This window comes from Natator depressus, chromosome 11, assembly GCF_965152275.1.
Source record: "Natator depressus isolate rNatDep1 chromosome 11, rNatDep2.hap1, whole genome shotgun sequence".
In the NCBI taxonomy this organism is placed as follows: domain Eukaryota; kingdom Metazoa; phylum Chordata; order Testudines; family Cheloniidae; genus Natator; species Natator depressus.
The window spans coordinates 56448358-56474442 of NC_134244.1; the positions used below are offsets into that span (position 1 = coordinate 56448358).

General features: G+C 42.2%; 1 protein-coding gene across 4 annotated transcripts in view; it reads left to right on the forward strand.

Annotated features, from left to right (window-relative positions):
• LOC141996099 (MOB-like protein phocein) overlaps positions 1–25374 on the forward strand; it is a 32672-nt gene extending 7298 nt beyond the window's left edge. Inside the window, exons 1-8 of one of the 4 annotated variants that reach the window (XM_074967846.1) lie at positions 12742–12899; positions 14234–14296; positions 14856–14956; positions 16804–16846; positions 17129–17215; positions 20486–20565; positions 21548–21659; positions 22834–25374. In XM_074967846.1, the coding sequence (XP_074823947.1) occupies positions 12840–12899; positions 14234–14296; positions 14856–14956; positions 16804–16846; positions 17129–17215; positions 20486–20565; positions 21548–21659; positions 22834–22965 (678 nt within the window). In that variant the 5' untranslated portion in view covers positions 12742–12839 and the 3' untranslated portion in view covers positions 22966–25374. Of the gene's footprint in view, positions 1–12741; positions 12900–13190; positions 13344–13363; positions 13586–14233; positions 14297–14855; positions 14957–16803; positions 16847–17128; positions 17216–20485; positions 20566–21547; positions 21660–22833 lie in introns of those variants that run through there. The other 3 variants (XM_074967848.1, XM_074967847.1, XM_074967851.1) reach the window with 3 other exon arrangements.
• The last annotated feature ends 711 nt before the right edge of the window (positions 25375–26085 follow it).

The following is a 26085-nucleotide window of genomic DNA, read 5'->3' on the forward strand; positions in this document are numbered from 1 at the left end:
GGATGGGGGAACCAAGTTAGGCTTCAGCTTGTGTGTGTTGGGTTTGGCTTTTTGTAATGGCCCTCTAGGTAGCCAGGGCTTGGAAGTTACTGGCTCACAATAGGCTGGGTTTAAAGGCTTTTCCCATCATGTAGTATATGGACTACAAAGAAAATAGCACTGGTGGTTTTGAGGTATTTGTCAATCCAAAAGCACATTCAAGAACATACAGTGGTGGTTCATTTATACAGACATAGCATTCTTATACGGTAAATATTACCCCGCCATGATTTAAGTTTAACTGAAGTAACATTTTTTTCCTTACGCAACCAACCCTTGCACTCAGCTTTTTTTGGGGGTAAGAAAATAACTTCTTCAAAAGGAGATTCAAGGTCACTCAAACTTAACAGTGTGAAAACCTTTATACAGAATGTTCCTTTTCAATAGGGAAGCTTAATATTTGGCCTGTGCAGACCTGATTTAATTTTGTGTTCATTGAATTTATTTACATCCTAAATGGAATTCTGATTCCTGTGGGGTTTTTCTGAAGCAAAAGAAACAGGTGCAGTTGTTGTTGTTACTACTACTGACAAAACTTTTACAGTAATAGTATGAAAAACACTGCTACTTATAAAAAAGCCAATCTGCATATTAGGCGACCAAAATAACTGTGAAATCAAAGTTCCAAGAAAAATGTAAGGAAATTATGAGCCCAATCCTGTGCCCCTTGAAATGAATGGCAACAGGCTAGAACTTCTAAAAAATGCTGCTTTTATGCTCTAAATATCGTGAGTTGAGGGTTTAATGGTCTAAACTTCAGGACTGAAATAGCTGGACTTCCTGGAACCATAACTGTATTTTGTATTGATTGTATGCTGATAATGTTAGCTCAGTCTTTTGATCTTCCAAGGTAGATAAGGATTGCCAACTGTGGCTCTTTTGGAGGAGACCTTAAGTCAAGACCCCCTGTGTTTATGTGTGGACATTCATGATCTCACGTGGCCTGGTGCCTTTAGCCAAAATGCTCCCTGCCCCAATTTTGTAGTATCGGTTGGTTACCACCGCCTCTTCATAGACATCTGCTTGCATTTCAGTGGGTCTGCATCCAAATTGGGCAAAATCATGTGGTCATTACCAGTTTGAGACAAACTCCTATTGACTTGTCTGATAGTCTGCAAGGTGGTTTAGAATGAAAGCTGCTGAATAAAATGCAAAGTCATGTATTAGCCTTTATTAGCCTAAACACTTGAAAGCTGCCCCCTTTCAATTTTACCTTCATGATTCCAGTGATGCATTTTATTTCTGAAACTGAAGATTACTGTACCCTAACTATTTTAAAACCAACTGATTGTGCAACCCAATGCTAATAAGCAAATGCACCTTCTGCTATCACAGCAATTATGATGCAATCACTTATCTTCTATGATAATGCTTGTGTTCTGGGATTTAAACAGGTCACATGTTAAGTTGAATCTTTGAGCTGGCTGAGATTTAAAATATTAACAGCCTAGTTTGTTTCTGTAAGCTAACTATTCATAGATAAGAACTGGGGTGGAGATTGTCTTTTAATGTAGGTCACTAGGTAAGCCTAATATTTGAGTCCCTCTAAATAAGAATCTTTTAAAGATAAGATGCACACAGGATTCTTCTTCGTAGTGGATATCTCTAGGGGCTTGATGCCTGGGAGACCTGAGGGATACAGGTTTCCTTAGCATATATCCCACTGATTATTTGTATTTAGTGACTAAAAGTCCTAGTCATGGACCAGGACACCATTGTGCTAGGTGCTGTACAAGCAGCCCAAAGTCGCTTGGATGTATTGAGCATGCTAATGTTGCTACAAGTACTTCACCTATTATTCTGCTCCCTCCTTATGTTTTCCGGTCTCTGAGATTTTCAGCACTTCTGAAAATCAGGCCACTTATGTAAGTGCCTAAAATGGATGTAGCTTCTTAACTTTATGTAATTGACTGAAAATTTGGGGGATTTAAGATCTGTTTTCTCATCCGAAAACTGGGATAATGCCTTCCTACTTGTTCGTTTGTGAAGTGTGTTGTGGCTCTTGGGGGGAAAAAAGAGTATTATAGTTTACAAGTGCAAAGTGATAGTGTCCCTGAATTCACTCTGCACTATAAATAAAGTGATTAGATGACTGATGGGCCAATATGCACACATTACATATAAGGTGAAGGTTTTTTCTTTGCAAGGCTATCACTGGGGGCAGGGACAGGATGACTTAGCAACTGTGATTTATCTGCCACTGTCCTATCAATCTGAAGTCAATGACTGTGCCAATAGTTACCCCTCAGGTTTTCTTGGGGGAAGGGCAGCCACTTGTTAAAAATTCTCACTTCCAGCTTTCAGAGGAGCAGCCTGTTAGTCTGTATTCGCAAAAAGAAAAGGAGTACTAGTGGCACCTTAGAGACTAACCAATTTATTTGAGTGTAAGCTTGCGTGAGCTACAGCTCACTTCATCGGATGCATCCGATGAAGAGAGCTGTAGCTCACGCAAGCTTATGCTCAAATAAATTGGTTAGTCTCTAAGGTGCCACTAGTACTCCTTTTCTTTTCACTTCCAGCTGTTTATCCCGTATCAGAGGTTGTCTATTTCTTCCTCTGCTTTTTAGACTACAGGTAAGTGAAATGGGGAGGTATGGGTACTTCTGTTCACCCTGGACTTTCTCCCCAGCCTTTCGATAACTACATCGGATTGTGGGAGTGGGGGCATAGGTATGCCTTTCAAACTTCATTCCCTTTCTGCCACCTTACAGATGTTGCCTAGAAGCAGCTGTATTATCTTCAGGAAACTTTGTTGCCCTAGCTGGCTCCATCCTCTGTGATGATGAGGCAGGAATGTGCCTTGGTGAGGCTTCTATGTGAAAAAGCACATTACAGCCAGAAGCCCTAACCCTGCAAAAATAACAACAACATAAGAGCAGTCATACTGGTTCAGACCAAAGGTCCAACTAGCCAAGTATCCTGTCTTCCGACAGTGGCCAGTGCAAGGTGCCCCAGAGGGAATGAACAGAACAAGTAATTGTCAAGTGATCCATCCCCTGTCGCCCATTCCCAGCTTCTGGCAAACAGAGGCTAGGGACACCATCCTGCCTAACAGCCATTGATGGGCCTATCCTCCATGAACTTAGCTAGTTCTTTTTTGAAACCTATTATAGACTTGGCCTTCACAACATCCTTTGCCAAAGAGTTCCACAGACTGACTGCATTGTGTGAAAAAAATACTTCCTTTTGTTTGTTTTAAACCTGCTGCCTATTAATTTCATTTGGTGACCCCTAGTTCTTGTGTTAGAAGAAGGAGTAAATAACACTTCCTTATTTACTTTCTCCACACCAGTCATGATTTTATAGACCGCTATCATATCCCCCTTAGTCGTCTCTTTTCCACGTTGAAAAGTCCCAGCCTTATTAATCTCTCCTCATATGGAAACCGTTCCATACCCCTAGTCATTTTTGTTGGCCTTTTCTGAACCTTTTCCAATTCCAATATATCTTTTTTGAGATGGGGCGACCACATCTGCACGCAGTATTCAAGATGTGGGCGTACCCTGGATTTATATAGAGGCAATATGATATTTTCTTATTATCTCTCCCTTAATGATTCCCAACATTCTGTTCACTTTTTTGACTGCCGCTGCACATTAAGTGGATGATTTCATTAATATTAAATAAATTGGCCAAATACTCACTCTGACTTTCACTCATGAAAAATGAGGGTGCAGGTTAAAAAAAAAAAGTGAAATGATTCTTTAAATACTCATCTACTTGGTAAAATTTAACTCGGTTGGACAAATGCCAGACATAAGTAACTAAATACTGGGAGGGAGAGAGGCTTAAAATCCCACTTAAAACTTCTTGGTTAAAAAAATACCATTAATTTCTTTTCTCTTTGACTTGCAAGAACTATGAACTGGTTGTAGATTGATAGAGCTGATACTAATTGCCTGCTGACATATGTGTTCTTCAGCTTGATTTATTTGCATTTTGGAAGCTCTGCTGTCCTTGAATTTAAAGTCAGGGACAAGCAGCTGTCAAAACCTTAACTTCTGTGCTTCAAATGTTAGCTAACCTTTAGAAAGTATGGAAAGGAAAAAGATCAGTGCCTAGTGGCAGGGGAACCCCTGCAGCTAATGAGTGGGTCTGCCTTGTGCCATGCTTAGCAGAGTAGAATGCCATCTTTCAAGGCATTAACTTTGGATTGTACGAGGTCTAAAGAGGATGGAATATGAACCCAGATATTTTTACTTAATCCTTCATTGTAGGCCACCATTTTCCCCCTCTAATTTTATCACCCAGTTAGGGAAAAAGGGTTTCCCTCCTGTCTAGGGTTGGGAGGGTAGCCTTCCCTGGACTTCTGTATTAGCCAAACAAACACAGATCCGATGAAGTGAGCTGTAGCTCATGAAAGGTTATGCTCAAATAAATTGGTTAGTCTCTAAGGTGCCACAAGTACTCCTTTTCTTTTTGCGAATACAGACTAACACGGCTGTTACTCTGAAACACAGTCATGACTCTTAGATAAAATGAGGCACTTTAATGCGAGCAAGTACGACAGCTGAAGGGCTCACCAATTCCTACGCAGAGGAAAATGGCAAAGCCCAGAACAAAGAACAAGGTAGAGCTTTTATAGCTTGGTTCAACATACTTTGTGATATCTCTTCCAGTTCAAACCGGTCAAACCCTGTCTGTCTGAGTCCTGAGGTATGAACATGGAGGCCCATCCGTATAAGGAATTCTTTCCCCAAGAGGGGAATCCAGCAGTAAGTCGGTGAGGGGGTGTACTAACTCCGCATGAGCCGGAATCCAGGCTCTACAATAGCCACTTGCCACTGGTAACTGGCGGAGTTGTTTTTTTGTGGTAGGCCTAGGCATGCCCAGAACGCTATTAATCCTGTCTTGAGTGAGCGCAGTAGAGGTATAAGAAATACGGTGCCCTAAGTATTCCACCTTGGGTTGGGCAAACTGTAGCTTGGAAAGCGCCACCTTGTGACCTTTTTCAGCCAATGCAAAAAGAAGGATTCGAGTATCTTGAACACAGGCATCCTTGGCTGTAGAGCATAACAGATCATCAACATACTGTATCAAAGTAGAAACCATAGCCAACGAAATAGAGTCCAGATCTCGCTTTAAATACTGGCTGAAGATGGTAGGGCTCTCCCTGTATCCCTGAGGGAGGCGGGTCCACATGTATTGACGTCCGTCAAAGGTAAAGGCAAATAGGAACTGTGAGTCCGGGTGCACAGGGATGCTGAAAAATGCTGAAGACAGATCAATCACGGTGAAATAAGTAGCTCCTGGGGGAATAGCAGTCAAAACAGTTGCAGGATTGGGAACAACCAGAGCTCTCGGAATCACAATAGCATTAATCAAGCGGAGGTCATGCACGAAGCAGTAAACCGGTTTGCCATCAGGGCCAGGCTTGGGTTTCTTAACAGGAAGAATTGGTGTATTACAGGAGCTGGTAGTCTCTTTAATGATTCCTTGGGTTAAAAGCTGTTGTAGGACTGGCCGAATTCCCTCTATGGCCTCTTTAGGTAATGGATATTGCATCTTTCGGGGCAGAGGGACATCTGTACGGTAAGTGATATAAACTGGTTCCGCTGACTTTAAAAGTCCAGTTTCAGTGGAAGTTGTGGTCCACAAGGCTTCAGGAATATCAGATAACAGGGACAGTGGGGGCAGTGGGGGCAGTTGTGGTAGCTAACAGTGCCATTACTGTAGCTTCAGGGACAGAAGTAGGGACTGAGAGGTATAGCCCATGCAGGCTGCAAAATATAGTTGCTCATAGTTTACATAACAAGTCTCTGCCTAATAGATTCGCAGGACAGGAGGTCGCAATTAAAAAGCTATGATCCTCCGATAACGGGCCGTTTGCTCAGCAGTTAGAGGAAGGGCGCATACGGTGCCACCAACGCCTATAGCCTTTACCGTTGCAGAAGCGGTAGGAAGGTTGGGGTCCTGTAGAGTACTTCTATCTGCTCTGGTGTCAACTAACACTGAATAAGTTTTTCCTCCCACCACAACGGGAGGTTCCGGATGGTTTGCATCCAACTGCACTGTCCAAGAAGTGGAGGGGGTTTCTGGCGGGGGGAGCGAAGCATTGTGGGCGGCTAGCTTTCAATCAGTACCTCCTTCTTCTCGCCGCCTTTCCTGAACCCTTTGGTAGGCTTGCATAAGAGGGTCAGCTGACTGGGGGGGGGGGGGGTAATTCGGACACTGGGCAGCCCAGTGTCCCTTTTGTCGGCACCGCCGGCACTCATCTGGCCCTGCCCTCCCAGGCCGTGGCTGAAGTTCTGACCTTGTGGTCCCCATCCCTGGGTAGAGCTGCCTCCCCTTCCGCCTCATCCCCGAAAGCCTCCCCTCCTACGGGTGGCGTCTTGTCCCCGAGGGCCGTCTTGGAACCCTTGCAACTGCAGATTAAGAAGCTTTTCGGACCTCCTAGTGTCTAATTCCTTTCTATTCCTCCAAGCATAGGCTGCTAAACCCACCACCTCCTCCAGCGTTTTGTTTTCATAAGCTGGTTGACTACACACAGACTTCCGAGCGAATGGCAATAAGTTTTTTACATACTGACCGATCACTTGTGTTTTTGCTACAGGGGAGGTTGGATCTAAGCCACCATGGTTTTTCAAAACCTTACAAAGGCGGTGGAAAAATTCCCCTGGGTGTTCATTGTGCTTCTGAACACATGCATCTACCTTTCCTCAATCATAAGCAGGCTTAGACATCTCCTCTAATGCTTCTAAAATTCGCTTTCTCATATTATTCCACACACGAACATTCTCCGGAACATCCCAATCCATTTCAGGTTTCTCTTGCGGATAAGCCTCCTTGCCTTGTACCGTCTCTGGCTTTCTTAAACACCGTTGCCTTCTCACCCTCACTTAGCACTTGATTTAAAACCATCTCCACATCATCATAATTACAATTATACATTGTGAAAATACCCTTCAACTTTTTAATACGTTCTTCCGGACACTTTCAAAGTGGGGGAAAAGTAGCTGACCAATTCATTAGATCTGTGCTGGTAAAAGGGACATAAACCATTTGCGTTCCCCCCACACCACTAGGCAGTTGTCGCATAGGCATTTGGACTGCACTAGCCATCACAGCACCAATAACTTTTGCCTGAGGTGTGTCTTGAGAGCGGGTTTTAGCGGGCGTCGCGTCACTGGGGTGTCGCAGATCAAGACGTGCCACCTCCCTTGTAGAGGTGCCAGCCTCCTGAGCATCCCCCTGCACTGTGTCAGATGTGGGTGCAACAGTAGCGAGTGGGAGAGCGGGGCCACTCCTCTCCCTGTAGTGCTCCCGGTCACTCTCCGGGGACGTGAGTGCATCAGGGCTGGGCTGCGGTACCCTACCCCATATCCAGATACATTCTTCCAATGGTATAGGATCCCCTGCTTCCTTCAATGGGAGTTGGGGATAAATAGACTTTGGCGTTTTTGGCTTCCGGTCAGCATCACCGGATCCTGGATTATAGGGTGGAGGCCGCACGGCTTTAAGTTTTTCTACCTCAATTCGTAAACTAGTAGTTACACTGGCGCTTTTGCGCTGTTCGGCCTCTCTTATCCATACATCAGAATACTTAAGTTGCCGCGGTTTCAAATCACACAGTACTTTCCGTAATTGAACAACAGTATGTAACTCAAATGTTCCTTCCCCCGGCCAGTGATTTCCTGGCTCCGGGTCGTCTTGCGTCATTCCCACCCAGGGACCTTGACACAAAAATATAAACTTATACACAGTTTTGTTGCTATCCGATTGTAAGGCCTTGATATCCCTATCATAATGTTTTAACATATAGCCTGGGGCGTAGAAGGATCAACAGTTCTACTGGACCCCCCTCCCCTCTTTTCCCAAAGACAGAACCCCTGACTGTTGTCAAGACAATCACAAAGGAAAAATTCAGAACTCACCAAGTTCCCACCGGCCGGTGTTCACCAATAGGTCTGGACCCTAGTGCCTTTAGGGACGCCTTATTTCGCCAAAACGGCGGGTGGAAGCGAGACGGGAAGCCTTCAGGGTTAAAGCAACCCAGATGCCGGCAAGAAGGATTCAGAGCCCCGACTGTCCAGCGGTCCGGAGAAGCGGCAATCCCGGACGAGCCCCCAAATTGTTAGGGAAAAAGGGTTTCCCTCCCGTCTAGGGTTGGGAGGGTAGCCTTCCCTGGACTTCTGTATTAGCCAAACAAACACAGAGTCATGACTCTTAGATAAAATGAGACACCTTTAATGCTAGCAAGTACAACAGCTGAAGGGCTCACGAATTCCTACGCAGAGGAAAATGGCGAAGCCCAGAACAAAGAACAAGGTAGAGCTTTTATAGCTTGGTTCAACATACTTTGTGATATCTCTTCCAGTTGAAACCAGTCAAACCCTGTCTGTCTGAGTCCTGAGGTATGAACATGGAGGCCCATCCGTATAAGGAATTATTTCCCCAAGAGGGGAGTACAGGTTACACACAGTTCAAATTCTTTCTATCCATAAACATAGGGAAAAGACAGATAAGCATAGGAAAAAGACAGAAGCATAGCTTTACATGATTATAGGGTTGTTTTCTGGTTCTTTTCTTTATCAACCCTTCACATAGAAGTGCCATTTTCAACCTTTTGACTGAGAGAGCAAGCAATTGCTGCGCCTGGAATGCTGGCCTTCAATGTGCTTCGGGGGCAGGGAAACTAATGCAAACTGCAGTAATGCACTAAACTGTCACTTGTTCAACATTACCAAGTACATCCTACATGGAACCACCAAGCCAGTCACACAGTCAGCTCCCTGAGGTAGTTTCCAGGTATATGCATTGGAGCCCTGAGGATCCCCTATTTCCCATCACTTTATCTTGCTCAGGTTTTGACTGTCAATCTGGACACTGAGAACAGGACTCGCTTCTCTGTGAATGCTGTTAGTGACATTCCCCAATCTAAACAAAAACTCAGAATGATTTAACAGCAGGAACCAAAGTTTACAATGTAGATTATGAACACTTTAATGTTGGGAATAAGCAAAAGTAACACTAAATGTGCTATCAAACTGAAAATGACCATGCAAGGGGTGCAAGGAAAAACTTTTCAGCTTGACAGTGTATCTCATTCAGAATTGATTTGCTTGGTGCAATAAGAGTGCATGCTGTATGACCCTTATGCACCTTTACTGAAGGACGGAAGTTGCTACAAACATTTTGATGTAGCAAGATCATTTATTTACCTTTTCAATTGGTAAAAACTCCTTACCCCACCCCTCATTTTTTATCTTCCTTGCTACCAAGATGTTCAGTCTCATCCACCTTCTGATCCATCTATCCTGTCCCATTCAGTCCCCCTCCCAAGTGGTTCTATTTTGCCTTCCACTCCCTACAGGCACAGCTGTCTCTGTCTTTTCCTTCTCTCTGTCCTCCATTAGCAGGCACGTTCCCCCTCCACCCCCAACCTCCAACCCCCATCTCAGCAGAATTTATTCTATCTTCCTTCCTCCTCTCTGCTTTCCATCCCCCCCGCTAGCACTCAGATAACAATGACGACAAGCATTGTAGTAGACCCTGACAAGAATATTCCATCCCCATTCCCTCCTCTCTGTCCTACAGAAGCTGTTCTATCTCTGTGAGAGTTTTTTCCTTTGCTGGCTCTATTTCTACATCTGCATTTGTTCTATATGCACCTCCAGTGACAGCTACAGTACCCAGGTCAGGCACTAGTGCAGGTGGGAGTGCCTGGCTTGGTTCACCCTAGAACCAAGGCCAACCCTTCTCATGCATGCTCACTGCAGACATGGGGTACTTATTAGCCTTTCTATCCACTTCACTCTGAAGGGCCCTGAGATGCTTTGTGTCCATTTTGCCACTAACATCCTAGCTTAGTGGAAACCAGACCAGCTTTACAGCTCTATCTCTATCCTCCTAAAATATTGCTTTTATAGTGTTTTGACACCTTTTGTTTTTTTCTGGTACTAAAAGAATTAAATTCCCCTTTAGTTACATTTTTCAGAGTAGCAGCCTGTTAGTCTGTATTCGCAAAAAGAAAAGGAGTACTAGTGGCACCTTAGAGACTAACCAATTTATTTGAGCATAAGCTTGCGTGAGCTACAGCTCACTTCATTGGTGCATTCAGTGGATGCATCCGATGAAGTGAGCTGTAGCTCACGAAAGCTTATGCTCAGATACGTTTGTTAGTCTCTAAGGTGCCACAAGTACTCCTTTTTTTAAAAATTACATTATAACTTTTTACTACTTTGTCACTTTAAATTTTTTCATGTAATTTCTAGTATTTCTAGAGAGGGGGAGACTGCTTTGCTCTGGACTTGTGCCCGCAATGCTATATGACGACTGGAGAAGCGTACTGGCTGCCGCTGGACGTGGTACAAGGAATGCCAGGAGCTGGGAGTGAAGAACACGGATCACACTATTATCTCTCCAAGAGCTAGAACCATGCTGTAGAGGACCCTGAAGGATGCCATCCGCTGCCAATATGTGGAAAACCTGAAATGTAAGCCAGGCCAGAACAAGGCATTCAAGGTGACATGCAAGGTGGGACGCCAGCGAACACTTCCTCCCCAGGGGCATCTTCACCCAATTTGCCAACTGGAGGTTCATCCACAGGGCCTGGCTCAACTGCGTTCTGCTGAATGGAGCCATCCACCACAGGAATCTGGACAAGTGATGCAGTAAGTGTGGCTATGTCAATGAGACGCTACCCCACGTCCTGTGTAGCTGCAAGCCCCATTCCAGAGACTGGCAGCTGCGACACAACGCCATCCAAGATTGCCTGGCCAGAGCCATCGTACCATCCATGGAGAAGGTTGCTGTGAACTCCACCATCCCTGGGACCGACAGCCAACTGCGACCAGACATCATCATTACTAATGTGGACCAAAAGAAGATCATCATGGTGGATGTCACAGTGCCCTTCGAGAATAGGACCCCGGCCTTCCACGATGCCCAAGCTCGAAAGGTGGAGAAATACGCCCCTCTGGCCAAAACCTTGAGTGCTAAGGGTACCAGGTTCAGTCACGCGCACTGATCGTCAGGTGCATGGGACGAGCAAGTATTGAGAGAATGTGGAATTGGTCAACGCTACACTCAGCTGATGTGGCAACTCATGGCGTTGGATGCCATCAGAATGTCAAGGGACATTTACATAGAACACATCACTGGACATCGACAATACCAGGAGGGATGAGCTGGAGTGCTGATGAGAAGCGCAGTCAGGAAAATAATTGAAATAATTCCCTCATGGATTATATTTTCTAAATGGACAACCCACCTAATTCTCAATTACTGAGGAACAATCTTCATTCATTGATATATGTGCTTTCCACAGCTAACTCTCTGTATAACTTTTAATGAATGATGTACCCAAATACTTGGATGCTAAGATCTAAACTGTATTCTTCAATTTACTCATCTAAATTTGGGTTGCTGCTGATTATGCACTATATCTATCTCATGACTTTATCCACAAATACCAAGTTTGTTTTTAATCTAAGCACTGTACTCAGATGTACAGAGACTCGTTTCTCAACCTGTGTATTATATAATTTTAACAATAGTTTTAATAATTTTTTTATGTCTAGAGGCCCCATTTGAGGATCAGGGCCCTATTGTGCTCAGAACTGTGTAGACATGTGATATAAGATAGTCCTTGCTGCAGACAAGTCAGCGATGATGGCAGGATGCAACAACAGGATGTTTGAAGAAATTAACTTAATAGGAATTTCTGTACATAAAGACATCTTGTTTTCAAAGCAACAATCTGGTTAGCTTGCTAGCCTTTGGGTGCCAAGTTCACATCTGATAAAAGTAGGTATAACTTATTTTGTGGGAAGTTGTATGGTATTTCATGGAAGCTCTATGGCATGTGTTAGCCAGGAGGTCAGACTAGACGATGACAGTAGTCTCTTCTGGCCTAAGAATCTATGAATCCTACTAATTATTTTTGTGAGGCCAGGATCTTTTCTTAGGTAAAACTCCCTCATGCAGGTGTTTTGAGGCCATGTGTGCCTATCAGGTGACATGTAACTGAAGGGCAAACAGAGGGGAACATTTCTAAGACACCATGAATTTTCCTCTTGAGGAAAGTCAGAAAGGGGAAGCCATATTCCTTACCAACTATCTAAATACAAGCTTTGTAAGCACTAAGATAGGGACACTGGAGCTTTTCCTTGTGGTGTGGACTGGTCCAAAGATTACTTTTTGTGAAAGAGAATCTCTGATTGGCGATGATGGTCTACCCCAAGTCCTTAAGAGTTTTGACCCACCCTTGCTGAGATGGCTCCAGGGCAATTCTGAGTAGCGTGAGAGGCCAGGGACACTGTACCTGCCGCCTCCCCCCGGCTCTGAACCCGGGCCAAGTGCGGGCCTGCAGGCTGGGGGTGGCTGTGCACAACATGGGGGAGATCAGACAGGTAGGGGCCGTATTTGCTATGGGGCAAGGGTAAGTTGCCTCCTGACTTTCCCTAGGTCTAGTCGCACCGCCCCCCGGCCCGTCCCCTCCGGAGAGCCAGACCCCGGCAAGGCCCCTGGACACCCCGCCCACACCCCCAGGCAGCTCGCTCGCTCGCTCGCTCCCTCCCTCCGCGCGCACAGCGCGCGCACCATTGGGCACCGCCCCCCTCCGCCTCTAGGGGGTTGTTCTAGCTGCCGCGGCCACTCCCGCCTCCCTCCTCGCGGAAGCTGTTTCACTCACAACCCCCCTCCGCCCCTTTCTGGGCGTCACGCAGGCTGTTCCATCTTCTTCCCACCCTCCCCACCACCAGCTGTTCCCGAGCCTCCCTCCCTCTGCTCCCGCCGCGCCTGTTCCTCCCACTCTTCGTCAGTGGCTGCCGCATCCGGGTCCTGGCGCCGCTGTCACTATGGTCATGGCGGAGGGGACGGCTGTGCTGAGGCGGAACAGGCCGGGCACCAAGGCCCAGGTGAGGCGCCGCGCCCCAGCCGCCTCCTGCCCGCGCGGGGCGCGGGGCTGGCAGCAGCGGGCGGGCTGGGCCTGCTCGGCCGCCGCGCTCTCGCGGGCTGGAGCCGGTGCGGTCGGTCCTGTCCCGGCGCGGAGCCGCTGGGCCTCCCCGGCCCCGTGCGGGGCGCCAGTGGCGGGCGGGCGGGTGCGGGGTTGGGCGGCTCCCGCGCTGGCCGGGGCTGGGCCGGGCGGCCCGCAGCGGGCTCTGGCCACCCGCTGCCGCGCTGGGCCCGGCTCGCCTGGTAGGGACCCGCTCTCGGGTTGTCACCGGAGCCGGGCGGCTCCGGACTGCTCCCCGCCCGGCTGGTGCTGCTCGCCTCGCTCCGGCTGCCCCGGCCGGGGCTGGTAGCGCTTCTCGCCGCTCTGGGGGGCCTGGGTGTGGATTCCCCCTGCCCGCCTGGCGGGGGTGAGTCTGTTCCGTGTTTACCCCTGTCAGCTAAGGAGAAAGGTGTTTTCTCCGCTGGGATTGACCGGGAGTCCCCCTCCCAGGGACCTAGAGGTTCAGGAGTCTCAGGTCATAAAAAAGAGTCCGAGTCGCTAAATGTCAGTGACTACATCTGAAGTAATCCTACACTTAACGTGCATCTTTTCATCCTGATGGTGTGTGTGAATTACTTCACCAGCCACTGACAGGCAGCCACCTCTGAGGTGAAATTTTATACCTTTTTAACAGCAACTAATAACGTTACATAATGGTTTAGGATGAAAATGAACAAAACATTCAATCAGAAAAAAGCAGGCAGTATATTTGGTCCGATGAAGGAATAATAGCTAAGTGTCTTGGCGGAGTTAGGCTAACACCCCATCATAACGTACCCAGAGGTGCTGCTGGAAGTACCACATTAGTCCTGTCTTGCCGGTCACTTTTGTGAAATCACTTTAATACCACTTCCTTTAGAACCCCAGGCTTCTTTTTGGGGTCTCTAAGTATTAACCAGATCGGACTCTTCTTAGCATGTGAAAAGGAATGGAAGAGATGACATTTACAGTATTACAAGTCAAGCAAAGCTTTAGCTTTAATTTAAAGATATGAAATACCTTTGTGGTAGCTCCTTTATTGTAAGTTTTATATTTTGGTTCTTCGGAGGGTGAGCATCAGTCCCATATAGTCCTTCGCAACTTTGTCTGCTTCTTCTCTCTCTAGATGTAGTTTCCTGTTTGTTAGAACTGTAAAGGTTATTTTTCTACAGCATGTTGAAGTTTCCTGATATTAAGCATTCAGAATTTGCTGCAAATGACATGCTATCTTTTCCACCCTTTATTAAACTGGTTTAAATTTGGGTGTTTTTTCCATAGGATTTTTACAATTGGCCTGATGAATCCTTTGAAGAAATGGATAGCACACTAGCTGTTCAACAGGTATTTTTTGTTTTAATAAATATTTTTTCATGTGTTTAAGTTTAGTCACCCAAATCTTGTGACTTTTAGCAAGATGTAGGCAACGGGGCACAGTCTCTTCTTGGTTGTGATATAGTTGTACAAAAATAACTTAATAATTCCATAGAGAAATAGAAATCAGTGTACTGGTTAATATAGTAATTTTGTGCGTAGAAATCACGAGAATCCTGGTGTCCGGTTTCACCAGTTGAACAGGTTTTATTGCTACCTGGTAAAACTCACTGCTCCTCTTCCATTTCTCATTCAGGGAAGACGTTTTTCACACACTGTATTTTTGGGACATTTGCTTTGTTACTTCTCCGCTATCGCTACTTTTTTTTTTTTTTTTGTCCTCTTACTTTGGTCCATCAGCATAGCTGCTCACTTCCACCTAGACTAGACTAAAGAAATAAATAGCTGTTATCCTTACTGTAATGGCTAGTAGGTATATATCAAAGTAGCTAGAGTTGTGGGGCAATCCTAAATATGGTGTCTTACTATCTTTAAATAACTTTCAGAAATTATTACTTTTTCTTGTCAGTATATCCAACAAAACATAAGGGCAGACTGTTCTAACATTGACAAAATCCTGGAACCTCCTGAAGGGCAGGATGAAGGTGTATGGAAGTATGAACATTTACGGTAAGAATTCATGTTTTGTCAAAATGTAGAATCAGGAAACCCAACCCACTGATTAGCAGTAGTAATGAATCATAATAGTCTGAATCTCATAGACTCTAAATATTTTTGTTTACGACTGAAAGAAAAAAACCCTACAAGAGCAAAACTTTATACTATTAAACATCTTAGAATTATGTATTAGTAATAGATTTGTAGTCTTAAAAATGAAATTTATTTGCTCCTTTTCTAATTACCAAGTTCACTGTTGTGAGCATTCCCTTAAACTTCCTTTTGCTTTTAAAAGTTTGTGATATCAACTTACGTGTGTGTTTGTCTTATTTTAGATAAATCTTTGCAGTTCACTTCTAGAACTATGTCAGTATGGACTGAAAGGACAGCCATGAGTTTCCATAGCACCTCCCCCCATCAATCTCATCAATTCCTTACTTTCACTTACTAAAATATGAATATTGTCATCATTAGATGCTCTCCAGAATAGCTGTTAGTCATGAGGCCTGTTTTCAGCAAACTGAAAGAAAATATTTTTTGCAGTAAACATGTTCTCTGTTTTTATTCCAGTCACTATCAGAGAAATCTTGACAATTTTTCTGGCCTTCTCTTTATGTCTGTTAGCTGTTATAATACATTGGTTAAGCTGGCTACCTAGATGCCTTTTATGTTTCCAAACTGTTCTTGTTACTGAAAGTATTTATTTTATTATAGTACAGACTCAATATTCTGCTCACTGATATTTCCACCCTTATTCCTGCTTTGGTTTTTACATCACTTTGCTAAAATTAGTGTCCTGGCATTCTGAAAAAAATCAGTTTTTTCCTTAGTTTGACTGTCTTGTCAGTCCATCACCATACATTTTGAAGGGTAAGAATAGTTTTAAGTTAGTGCCTCCCAGTGAGAGTTAGGCACATAGGTTCTTTTAAAAATCCTACTAGGCACCTAAATACCTTTAAAAATGTGGCACTTGGGAGCCTAAGTCCCAGTGATTTTTAATGAGATGTAGGCTCTTAAGTGCCTATATTTCTTTTGAAAATGGGACTGAGGCGGCTAAGTTAGTCACTTCTGAAAATTTTACCCTGCCTCCTCTGAAGCATTAAATCTTCTCTAAACCGTCTGCTAGCGTATGCCTGAGAGTGAGGCAAGCAGCAGCTTTCACACACAGCCTCACTGCATTACACCTCAACGCTGGCTGACTTAAAGAGAGGTACTCGTGGAGGTCTCGGTAGTATTCTCTTGAGCATTTGGGGATGGCACTAAAGCCACAGAATTAGACTGTCAGGATATATAGTATAGATAGGTTTGATCAGTTTGCACCTTATAATGTGTGTTTCTTCAGTGCATGTTTTAAGGGATTTTGCTTTTTTTTTTTTTTTCCCTCCCCCTTCCTTAAACATGAATTGATATCAAAAGCAAATTTGTAAAATGTAGATTTTCTAAGGGAGAAAATATTATATTCCTAGTCTCTGCTATTGGAATACTGTTCAGTTTATCCTTTTTGACAAAGGAGAAAACTAGAATATAGTTGTATGAGTTCCTCTGAACGAATAATAAATTAAATTGTCTGACTTATCTTTTTTGTATTCCTGTCCTCTTATAGTCTCCTTTTATTTTTTATTTTCTTCCTTGTATATGCTACAAATATGTCCAAAGATTCTAAATATGTCATAGCCGCTGAAATTATTTTGAACATTGATCTCATTCCTCTTCTGTTTTCTACACCCCAGTCAATGTAATGTAATTGTTAAAAATGCTAGAGATGCATAAAACCATTAGCGTTTATGACAAGTTGTTCTTTGTGTTAAAATGTTTCCATTAGGGAAACTGTTTTGACAATGCTGTATTTAAATTTCTAGACAATTCTGTCTTGAGCTCAATGGACTTGCTGTCAAGCTTCAGGTAACTCTTTTCTTGTTCTATAATGTTTGTATCAGAGACCAGGTTGTTTTTGTATTTTTAGATGTAATATTAGCTCGCAAAGCTTTGCAAACTTTTAGTTCACATTTTTTAGCCACCATGATTTTAGGAACATAGTTTTAGCATTCCAGAAGACTTTAGTTGATCAGGTAGCTTTAAAATATTTTTCTGATTTTAAGGAATTGGGAGTTAAATTCTTTTAATAATGATTAAATCTTGCTTTCTCTGTTTGGTATTTTATTAACCGAACAACTGTTTCAACAGAGTGAATGCCACCCAGATACATGCACTCAGATGACAGCAACTGAACAATGGATTTTTCTTTGTGCAGCCCATAAAACTCCCAAAGAGGTAAGGAGGATATTTTTTGAAATATATCTGTAAAGGCCCATATTTTCTTCAGTGATCCATGCACAGAAGGGGCCATCCGTGCATATCTTGTCTTAGTCAAATTGAAGGGATATGTGGGAATGCGACTTTCATAGCAGTACTCCCTGCTTGCTTCTCACATCCTCCGTAGTGACTCATAGGAGGCAGAAGAACAGGGAACCAGCTGCTCTCCATAACAGTCTCATACAGATCCCTACTTCCCCCTCACCTTTTGTGTGGGAATCTGGAAGAGTAATATAGCTTTAATCTGTATTACATTTTCTCTGGTCACCTCCATAGTTGTTGCTGGGCAACAGAAAGGGATTTCTTTTTTAGCAGATCGAGCTGCCTTTCTCTGCAGTTTCATGGAGTTGGAAGGCTTCCTCTCTTTCTCCCCACCTCCCTGTGGACTCTCAAGTCCCTGCTCCTGGTGACAACTTGCAGGGAATTCTGCAATGGGAACCTCTGCATCTTCAGCTCCTCTGACACCCTCCTGTGGCTTTCTCCTTGCAAAGGGCCATTGTGGCCCTTGGATTTTGACCTTAGTTAGTTTTGTGCAAATTTCGGTAGTAAGATTGTACACTGCTGAGTAGTCTGACTTAATTTTTCTGTACTGGTGCATGAACAAGAATCAGTAACATTTAATGCATGCTTGGTAGGCCCTGGTATACAACTGTTCACATTACAACTATCATTATGTTGAGAGTCTTAGCAAAGAGATCAAGGACTAAGTAGTCATGGAGACTGCACTTTCTTCTCAGCCCTGGAGAAAGTTTCCTTTTAGGGTTGGGTTGAGGCACTCAGGTGGGATGGTTTGGGGTGCTTGCTGTGCTATTGTATTAGCTGCTGTACAGATCAATAAAAATGCCTGTTCCATAGCTAGAAGTTCAACATCTTTCACCAGAAATAATGTGCACTTGGGGGGGGGGGGGAGAGGAGCGTAATAAGCACATGACACCTTCCCTTTGAAGTAAGTGAAGAAAGAAGTTTGGGGGAGGTGGGAAACAAACTTTCTCAAACAGAAGTGGAATTGGAAATGAACATACAAAATCAGGAAAAGGAACCATCCAGAATCTTGGTTAGTGTTTTTAGTTTTTTCCTTTTCCTCACTGAAACTGACTTTTGTATGTTCTTAATAATTGGAAAGTAGTTAAGTGGCCAGGCTAAAACTGAATGAATATTACATGAGTTTACTTCTTATTTTCTACGTCCTCAAGCTAACAGTGTTTGTCATCTAAAATTCAGTACAGAATAATTTATGGGGTATTGATGAGGAGAAGGGAAATTGATATTTTGCTACCCCTTCATAGGTGTGTTGATATGTTTCACGTGTCCAGACCAACCAAATTATAGTGTATTAGTTTGGAATACTTGTCACTCAGTCAATGAGATCTGTCATTAACCCTGCATGATTTAAACAGTTAAGTATGGGGATTTTAATTTTTCCATGGCTTGGTCTGCTTCAGCACAGACCATGGGCGGCTGTTTCCTTCTAGTATGTTGACAGGCACAATGATGACCAATCACAGCCAGGATTTTCACACTCTCCAGTTCTTTCTCTGCTTTTCCAGTTTGTCCTGCTTCACTCTGAGCAACGTGCAGGAATGTTGCCCTACTCAAGAGAATTTTTCTAGCAGCTTGGAACACCCAGAGAAGGTTAAAATTGAGGGTGGGAAATACCACAGTTGTCCCTCTTGCACCATTGCATTAAGCATCTTGTGTGTTCACTTGAACTAGCTATCACAGGAGTCTGATTAGGAGACAACCTGGAACATCCAGATGAAAAGATCTTTGCTCTGGTGGGAAAATCAACACAAACTAGGGATAGGCTTCCTTCTCCAGGGGCCATCCAATCTCATGACAGTGTGAGATGCCACATGGATATTCAGCCTTGCTGAGGACACAGTCCTAAAGGGAGAGGCAGCTTCACAAACTGTGGGTTATCAGACTAGCCCTGTTAGCACCTCAAGAGCAGGTCAAAGGAGAGTGCGTCTTCAAATTCTGACCGTGTTGCAGAGTTATGTATCTGAATGTCCAAGCACATGGAACATTACCCAAGCTCCTGTCTGAGCCATCCAGTTGGTGAACTTATATTTTCTTACCTTCAGAGTGGCTTTCCTGGTGGCTGTTGGTTTAGAGGATAGTAGAGCTGTCTGTCTTATCTGATCTCTCTTCATACCTAGTCTTCCATAATCATAGTGTGTTCCTTTAAAATTGTTCCAGTTGTTTTGCCCAAAGTCCTCCCCCCTTTAACTTAAACCAGATGAAGTGATTACGAGGTGAACTGCATTTTCGACCCCTTTCATTCCCTCTTGAGTATACCCCTCAGGTGACAGATGTTGTTACCTTCACCCTTCTTTGGGTGGATTCATGTGGTCCTACCACTGTTAGACTGGATCTTTCAGCTGCAGCCTCCCTGTTCACCAACTGTGTTAACCTGACAAACCCAACTGTATTTGGCACATGTAAGCCCTTTTTCCTTGGCAACCTGACAGCAGCTGATTTAAAGGGACTCTAAAACAGCTTCTTCAAAACAAAGCATTATTTGTTCACCCCAAAGGTACATAGCATGCAGAGCAAAGGGATAAGTTCTATACACAGATTAAGGTTTAGATAAGGGGGGAAAAATATTTTCAAGCTCTAGTAAGTTCCATTCAGCCCAGTTACCTCCACATCTGGGTTGGGAGAAGCTTTGACTCTCCTTCTTCCTCTCCTAGGTAGGGAGGGATTTATTGTAAGTTATTGGAGAAATGGGTGGAGCACAAGGAGTGGGAAGATCATGGACTCTGATCCTGCTTGTCAAAGCAACTGAGAAGCAGTCCATAATCTGCCCTCATGACTGAGCCATGGAAGCCAAACTAACTTGTAGGCGGTGGGATGAATTCTTTTTCTTTGGCAGTGTTCTTCCATTATAGAACTTCTGTCATGTCAGTTGCTAAAGAGCTAAAGTGCCACCGGACTCCTAGTTGCTAAAGAGACACTTAATTAGAACATCATCTACTCCTGTGCATATGCCCCATCTCCAAAACAAGCATTCTCCTGAAATAACGCAATAAGGGGTACTTGGAGCTATAAGTAATAAAACATAGGAGACAGACAGCTCTAATGTGGGGGAAGTTTACTCAAACCCTTATAGAAACTCTGTAAAACTTCTGGAATTCAAAATGGCTATGTGATATATCAGACAATTCTGTGTAAAGTATTATGTGTGATGCAGTGTCATACCTGTTTTCCCCTCCTAATATTTTTTAGTGTCCTGCTATAGACTACACCAGGCACACGCTTGATGGAGCTGCATGTCTTCTGAATAGCAATAAATATTTCCCCAGCAGGTAAAACTCCTAGAAGCATCATCTTTAATTTTTTTTGTGGGGAGGTGGGGTTGTTTTACATTCAGAAAATCTTGTTCATAGGTGGAACAAATCTGAAACAGTTTTTGGTAACGCAAATTGTTTTTCATGTATCTAGTAGAATAAAATACTGTATTGTTCATATACAGCATTACAGAGTATGATGAAAAATACTAAATGTGGCAGCATGTCCACAGTTACTGTTGTTAAGTACGGGAAGGCTGCTTTTAGTGCTGCTCTGCCACCAGCTTGTTAGAGGTAAAACAGAGGTGTTTAAGGGAATATATTACCAATGCAATTTAATCAAGTTGGGTTTTTCAGTGTGGTCCAGGACTCTAGGTTTCCAGTGGGGAAAATCCCACCTCAAAGGAGGGAGGGAGTTGTGGTGGCTTAAAGTATTGTTAGACCTGCTGTGCTGGGAAACCCACACCAAACTAGTGCAGTCCCAAAAGTGGACACCACTGTCTACAAAGAGGCCTGGCCAAGGACATGCACAGATTCAGGTTCTCAGGTAGTCTCCATGCCAATTTATGGAACCCTGGATGGAAAAGTAAAAGCTGTGTTTTCTGGGGAGGAGCCTCCATGGAGCACAGTGGTCCTGCTGGGGAAGGAGTGTGCAGTTTGCAGAAACATTGGCTTCTTCCCACAGAGAGCCAAATTTTTAAATTAATCTAGTAGGGGCTAGATTCCCCATTTCTAGCACAGAGGGATGCAATCAAAATACACAGTTTTAAATATGCAGAATGAGCCAACTTAATATTTTTACTAAAATCTTTCAAGAATAATAACATTTAAATTCTGTAATCAGTCATCCACAAAACCTAACTCTTGGAATTTCAAGTGGGATCAATTAATCCAGTATAAACAACTAAAACTAAATACACAGGTGCACAGGTGTATGTGTATATCTGTATTCAACGGGTAGATTTGTAAAACTAAGTACTGTATAACATTTGACTTACAGGGTTAGCATAAAGGAATCCTCTGTAGCCAAACTAGGATCAGTGTGCCGTAGGATTTACAGAATATTTTCCCATGCGTATTTTCATCATCGGCAGATATTTGATGAATATGAAGTAAGTAACTGACTAGTAAATGCACTAATGAAAGTAAATGCAAAGTAAAGTGATGCCAGGCATTGTTCTTCTGCAGTTGTGTTACATATTTTCTTCTCTTAACACTTTCACTTCACATACCTCCTTAGCTAAGGAAAGTACAGTTCATAATAGATTACATGTATATAAGAATTGTGTGAAGTTTCATGTGAAATGACTTTGGTCTTCAAACTAAGCAATTTCATGTGTGCTTTTTTAATCCTGTTTATTATAGTTCTCCTAAATTGGGTAGAAGTTCACTATACAGAAGCAGAAAGCTTTACAAGAACTTTAATACCGTCAGTTCAATGACACTTGTTATGAAAATTGCTTGCCTTTGAGTGTTACAGGAAACCCATAGGATTATTATCATTAAAAGTAGAGAAATATTTTTTCAGTTTACTTTATCCATTTGACAGCACTTGTGTACAGTCAGTTACTTGTTTGTGTATATCTTTCACACAGTAGTAGAGGAAACATTTTAACAGTTGAGAAGTCTGATGCTAAAGCCACAGACTCAACAGAGGTCTCAGGGGCATATATGGTACTTGTAACTATTTTTTTTTAACTGACTAAAGTCAGGAATGGGGGGCTTAGAGGTGTGAATGGTAGTAAAAACATGGGTAAGGACTAGCATGGGGAGGAGCACAGTGGGTGCAAATACTACTGGAGCCTGTGGATTGTAGTAGCAGCTAAAGAATGGCTCAGCTCACTGTTTAGTTGGGGTGTATGTGGTGGGGGAGGGATTTAATTACCACAGGTGCCTATATACAGCTTTTGTTAGGGCTTTGCATAGTGAACCAGGATATAGTTGACACAGAATTGCTTATCTGATTTCATGCTTGTTATAGTGGGACTTGAATGTTTTTAACACTGTGTTATGAAAATAAAGCTTAAATAGGTCCTTGTGTCCACTCTTATGAATATAAAAGGGGGAAATAAAACTATTTTACTAATGGATTCCTTGTGGTATTATTATTTAGTTGTAAACCACCCAATGTTCCTAAAACTTACAAAACCAAGGGGACAATTTATTTATGCTCCAGGATTTTTATGATAAATTTCCCACAATTCTGTTTGAAATATTCCCTTCTCTTATATGTGATAATGCATTTTATTTTATATTGGAATTTAAATATTTTTTTTCCATCCTCAGAATGAAACCTTTTTGTGTCACCGGTTCACTAAATTTGTGATGAAATATAATTTGATGTCCAAGGATAACCTGATTGTACCAATTTTGGAAGAGGAGGTGCAGAATTCAGTGTCTGGGGAAAGTGAGGCATGATGGGAATTGTGGTACAGAAAGCAACTGTACTGAACACACAATTGACATTATGTACTGTATATATCATTTTAGACACTTCAATCATGTATCCTTATTATAGCTTTGTTTAGTATACTTTTTGTATGCTGTGTGCATTGCCTTTTAATATGGGAAATACTTTAAGTTATTCATGAACTGTATAGTCATCAATGTGGCACTCATGGTTTTTAAATAAAATTAGTATTATCTGTTTATAATACCTGTTAATAAAATAATTACAGTTGTGTAAAATTGCTGCTAAACAATCATTGGATCACAATCCTCAAATGTGTCTGATTAAAAAGATAGGTGAGACTAAGGTTTCACACAAGCTATTTTCTAATGAAATAGCAATGTTAGCCTTAGTTCTGAGTTTAATACGTACCTTAAATTTAGAATCCTGCAGGAATTGTAATGTAGCTTATTCCTAATTTTAGCTCTTACTTTTTAAAAAATAACTCCATTTGTTTCTAAGTTTTACTTCTGCTTTTGGGCGTGAGTATATAGTATCAACTATTCTTGTATGTGTATATCCAAATATTAAACACAACTACAGTATTAGTAATACCAAAAGGGATAACTTTACTATGCTACCAAAAGTATATTTTTGATCTAATGAGAGACAGTTGTGTACTTTCTGGACTTGCCTTTCTGTAACAGTAGAGGCCTGTATATACATCATGGAAGTGATGTGTTGAGTCTTAAGGCAAGGAAAGATTATTTTTTCTTATGAAAGTCCTCCACTTTCGTTCCTCCCCGACTTCTCAAAAGAACAGCAGTGGCTGAAAATAACTTTTCCTCTTGCCTATAGTAAGGTACTTAGTGGTTTTATACCTGTGCATATCTATAGTAACTGCTTACAGATTATACCTCACAATGTTCATATTACACTACAGAACAATGTACTAGCATAGTCTTGTTTATAGTCTTAGCAAAAAAATTGAACTCTAGCCTTGCAATACTTTGATTCACGTTGAGACTATGACTAACAATGTGCTTTCATCCATTCACCTGGATTGTATCCACTGAGGTGAAGTACATCCATAGTTGGAGTCGTTTGCAGATTTGCAATAACTTACAAGTTCCATGAGTGCTGCTTAATGGTGTTGAACTGTCCAGAATTTGATTAGAATTAAATGTTTTAAAGACTATTCTAGCAGACTTATTGTTAATGGTGTACATAAATGAAGAGAATCTAAAAGCACTAGCAGTGTTCTTTTATTAAATGGATCTTGCCTAGATAAAGTTAGTTTTGTGGCTTCTTCACATAGTAGAGACTTATGTTGTCATGGGCCTGTTTATGTATTGAAACAGGTTAAAGTGTTGGCCTTAGTGGGCCAAGCCATTTATCTAAACTATACCTCCTCTTGAAGGTGTGTTTACCTGGGAATGAGAGCTAATTTATTTTTGAATAGTAGTTTCTTCAAAATATACTGAACATGCCTTAAGTAGTTAAATAGAAAATATTACAAGTCAAGTATACCCTAAGCAACTGTACCATCTGGATATAAAGGGAATTTAAACAAATGAGAACATGGAGAGAGAGAGGTTTTAAAGTGCTTATACAGTGCTGCGTTCTTGGGCAGATATTTTTGTGTGTTTTCATTTTTAAAATTGTATTTAATGGTCAGCAGGGTCACCGCATCAGATGCGCTCTTAGTGACTAGCTTTAGCTATTGTGTTTGTACACTTGAGGTTTATCTTATACAGGTCAGATGACTTGATTTGATATCTTGAAATTTGTACTGAGGGTAGAGGATTACACTTTGGAGGTAATAAGATGTATTTAGCTTTGTAACAATCTGCTGTTGCAAGATAGACCCTAGGACATTTCTGTTGTACAGCCACTTTGACAAACTTACATTGGCCTGGGACAGGCAAAAAGCTGGTGCTCTTCACGACTAAACATTTTTTGTAAAATTGAAGATAGTGGAACGGTGCTCAGAACTTCATTAACACCTTAAACTTCTCTCTTCCCCTTCTCTCATGCTTTGAGTTCTAGTAAAAGCCTCCAGAACTGTTAATCTTGTTTGTTCTCATTCACATAATTAATATGTCATACTGTAAAGTTGACTCACTGTACTATCTAAGCTGAATATAAACGGCCTCAGTGAAACACTGCTTATATTTTCCTTGCTACTGTTTACATAAGTACTCAGACAGTGTACATACATGAACCTGAGTAGTACCACAAAACTTTAGTTAGCCTAAGCAAACCATTGATTTGGTTAGTAATATTTTAATGGTTTCACTTACAAATTTACATTCTACATAATAGGGAAATTGAGCTACATTTGTCTTTTGAATTAAGTTTTAAAACCAAGAGGCTAAAATTAAAAAAAATTCTTTTTCCATACCAATATATTTTGCTAAATGGTTCATTCCCTCCCCCCCCCCCCCCTTTCTTCCAAGAATACAGATAACTGGATATTTCATGCTTTGTAGAGTGAGTTCTGTGCTCTCTCATTTCTGGGTACAAAATAGATTTTGAGCTCAAATAATATTCCTTGTTTAAGAATGTAGAAATGTTGTGATTTGCTCACAGATCTGTTACTCTTCCCAGAGGCTGGGGCTAGAATTTGCATTTATGCCCTGTCTTGCTTCAGTAAAGAACTAAATGATTCTAGAATACAAAGAAGGGTAAGGAAATTCCTTTCATAGACCACCTCCCTAGACATTATTAATACAAACATATAAATAAGTGGCCTGATTATAAGCAAAGGACAGCTTTCAGTGTTTTTCCCTGAACGATCTGTCTCTTCTGATTCATGGTTTGATTTGTATTACTTAGCTACAGTAATTCTGCTTGTCAACATTAAACAGATACTAAGAGATTTTAATTCAAAATGTCATGCCAATTTTCTGTTTGGACAAAACAAATCAGTATTGAAAATCAAAATTCCAGCTACCCCTTCCATTCTGTGGACTAAGCAGCTGGGAATTGTTAAAACGGCAACCTGAACTACTCTTTGCTCAGAAGAGGAAATGTACCAAATATAAATAAAATAACTAGTGTTTGATAGAGTTTAGAAATCTAATCAAACTCCTGCTTTGTTTTATGCACCATAAAAATTGTTAAAGGGAAAAATTATAGCTTGATAT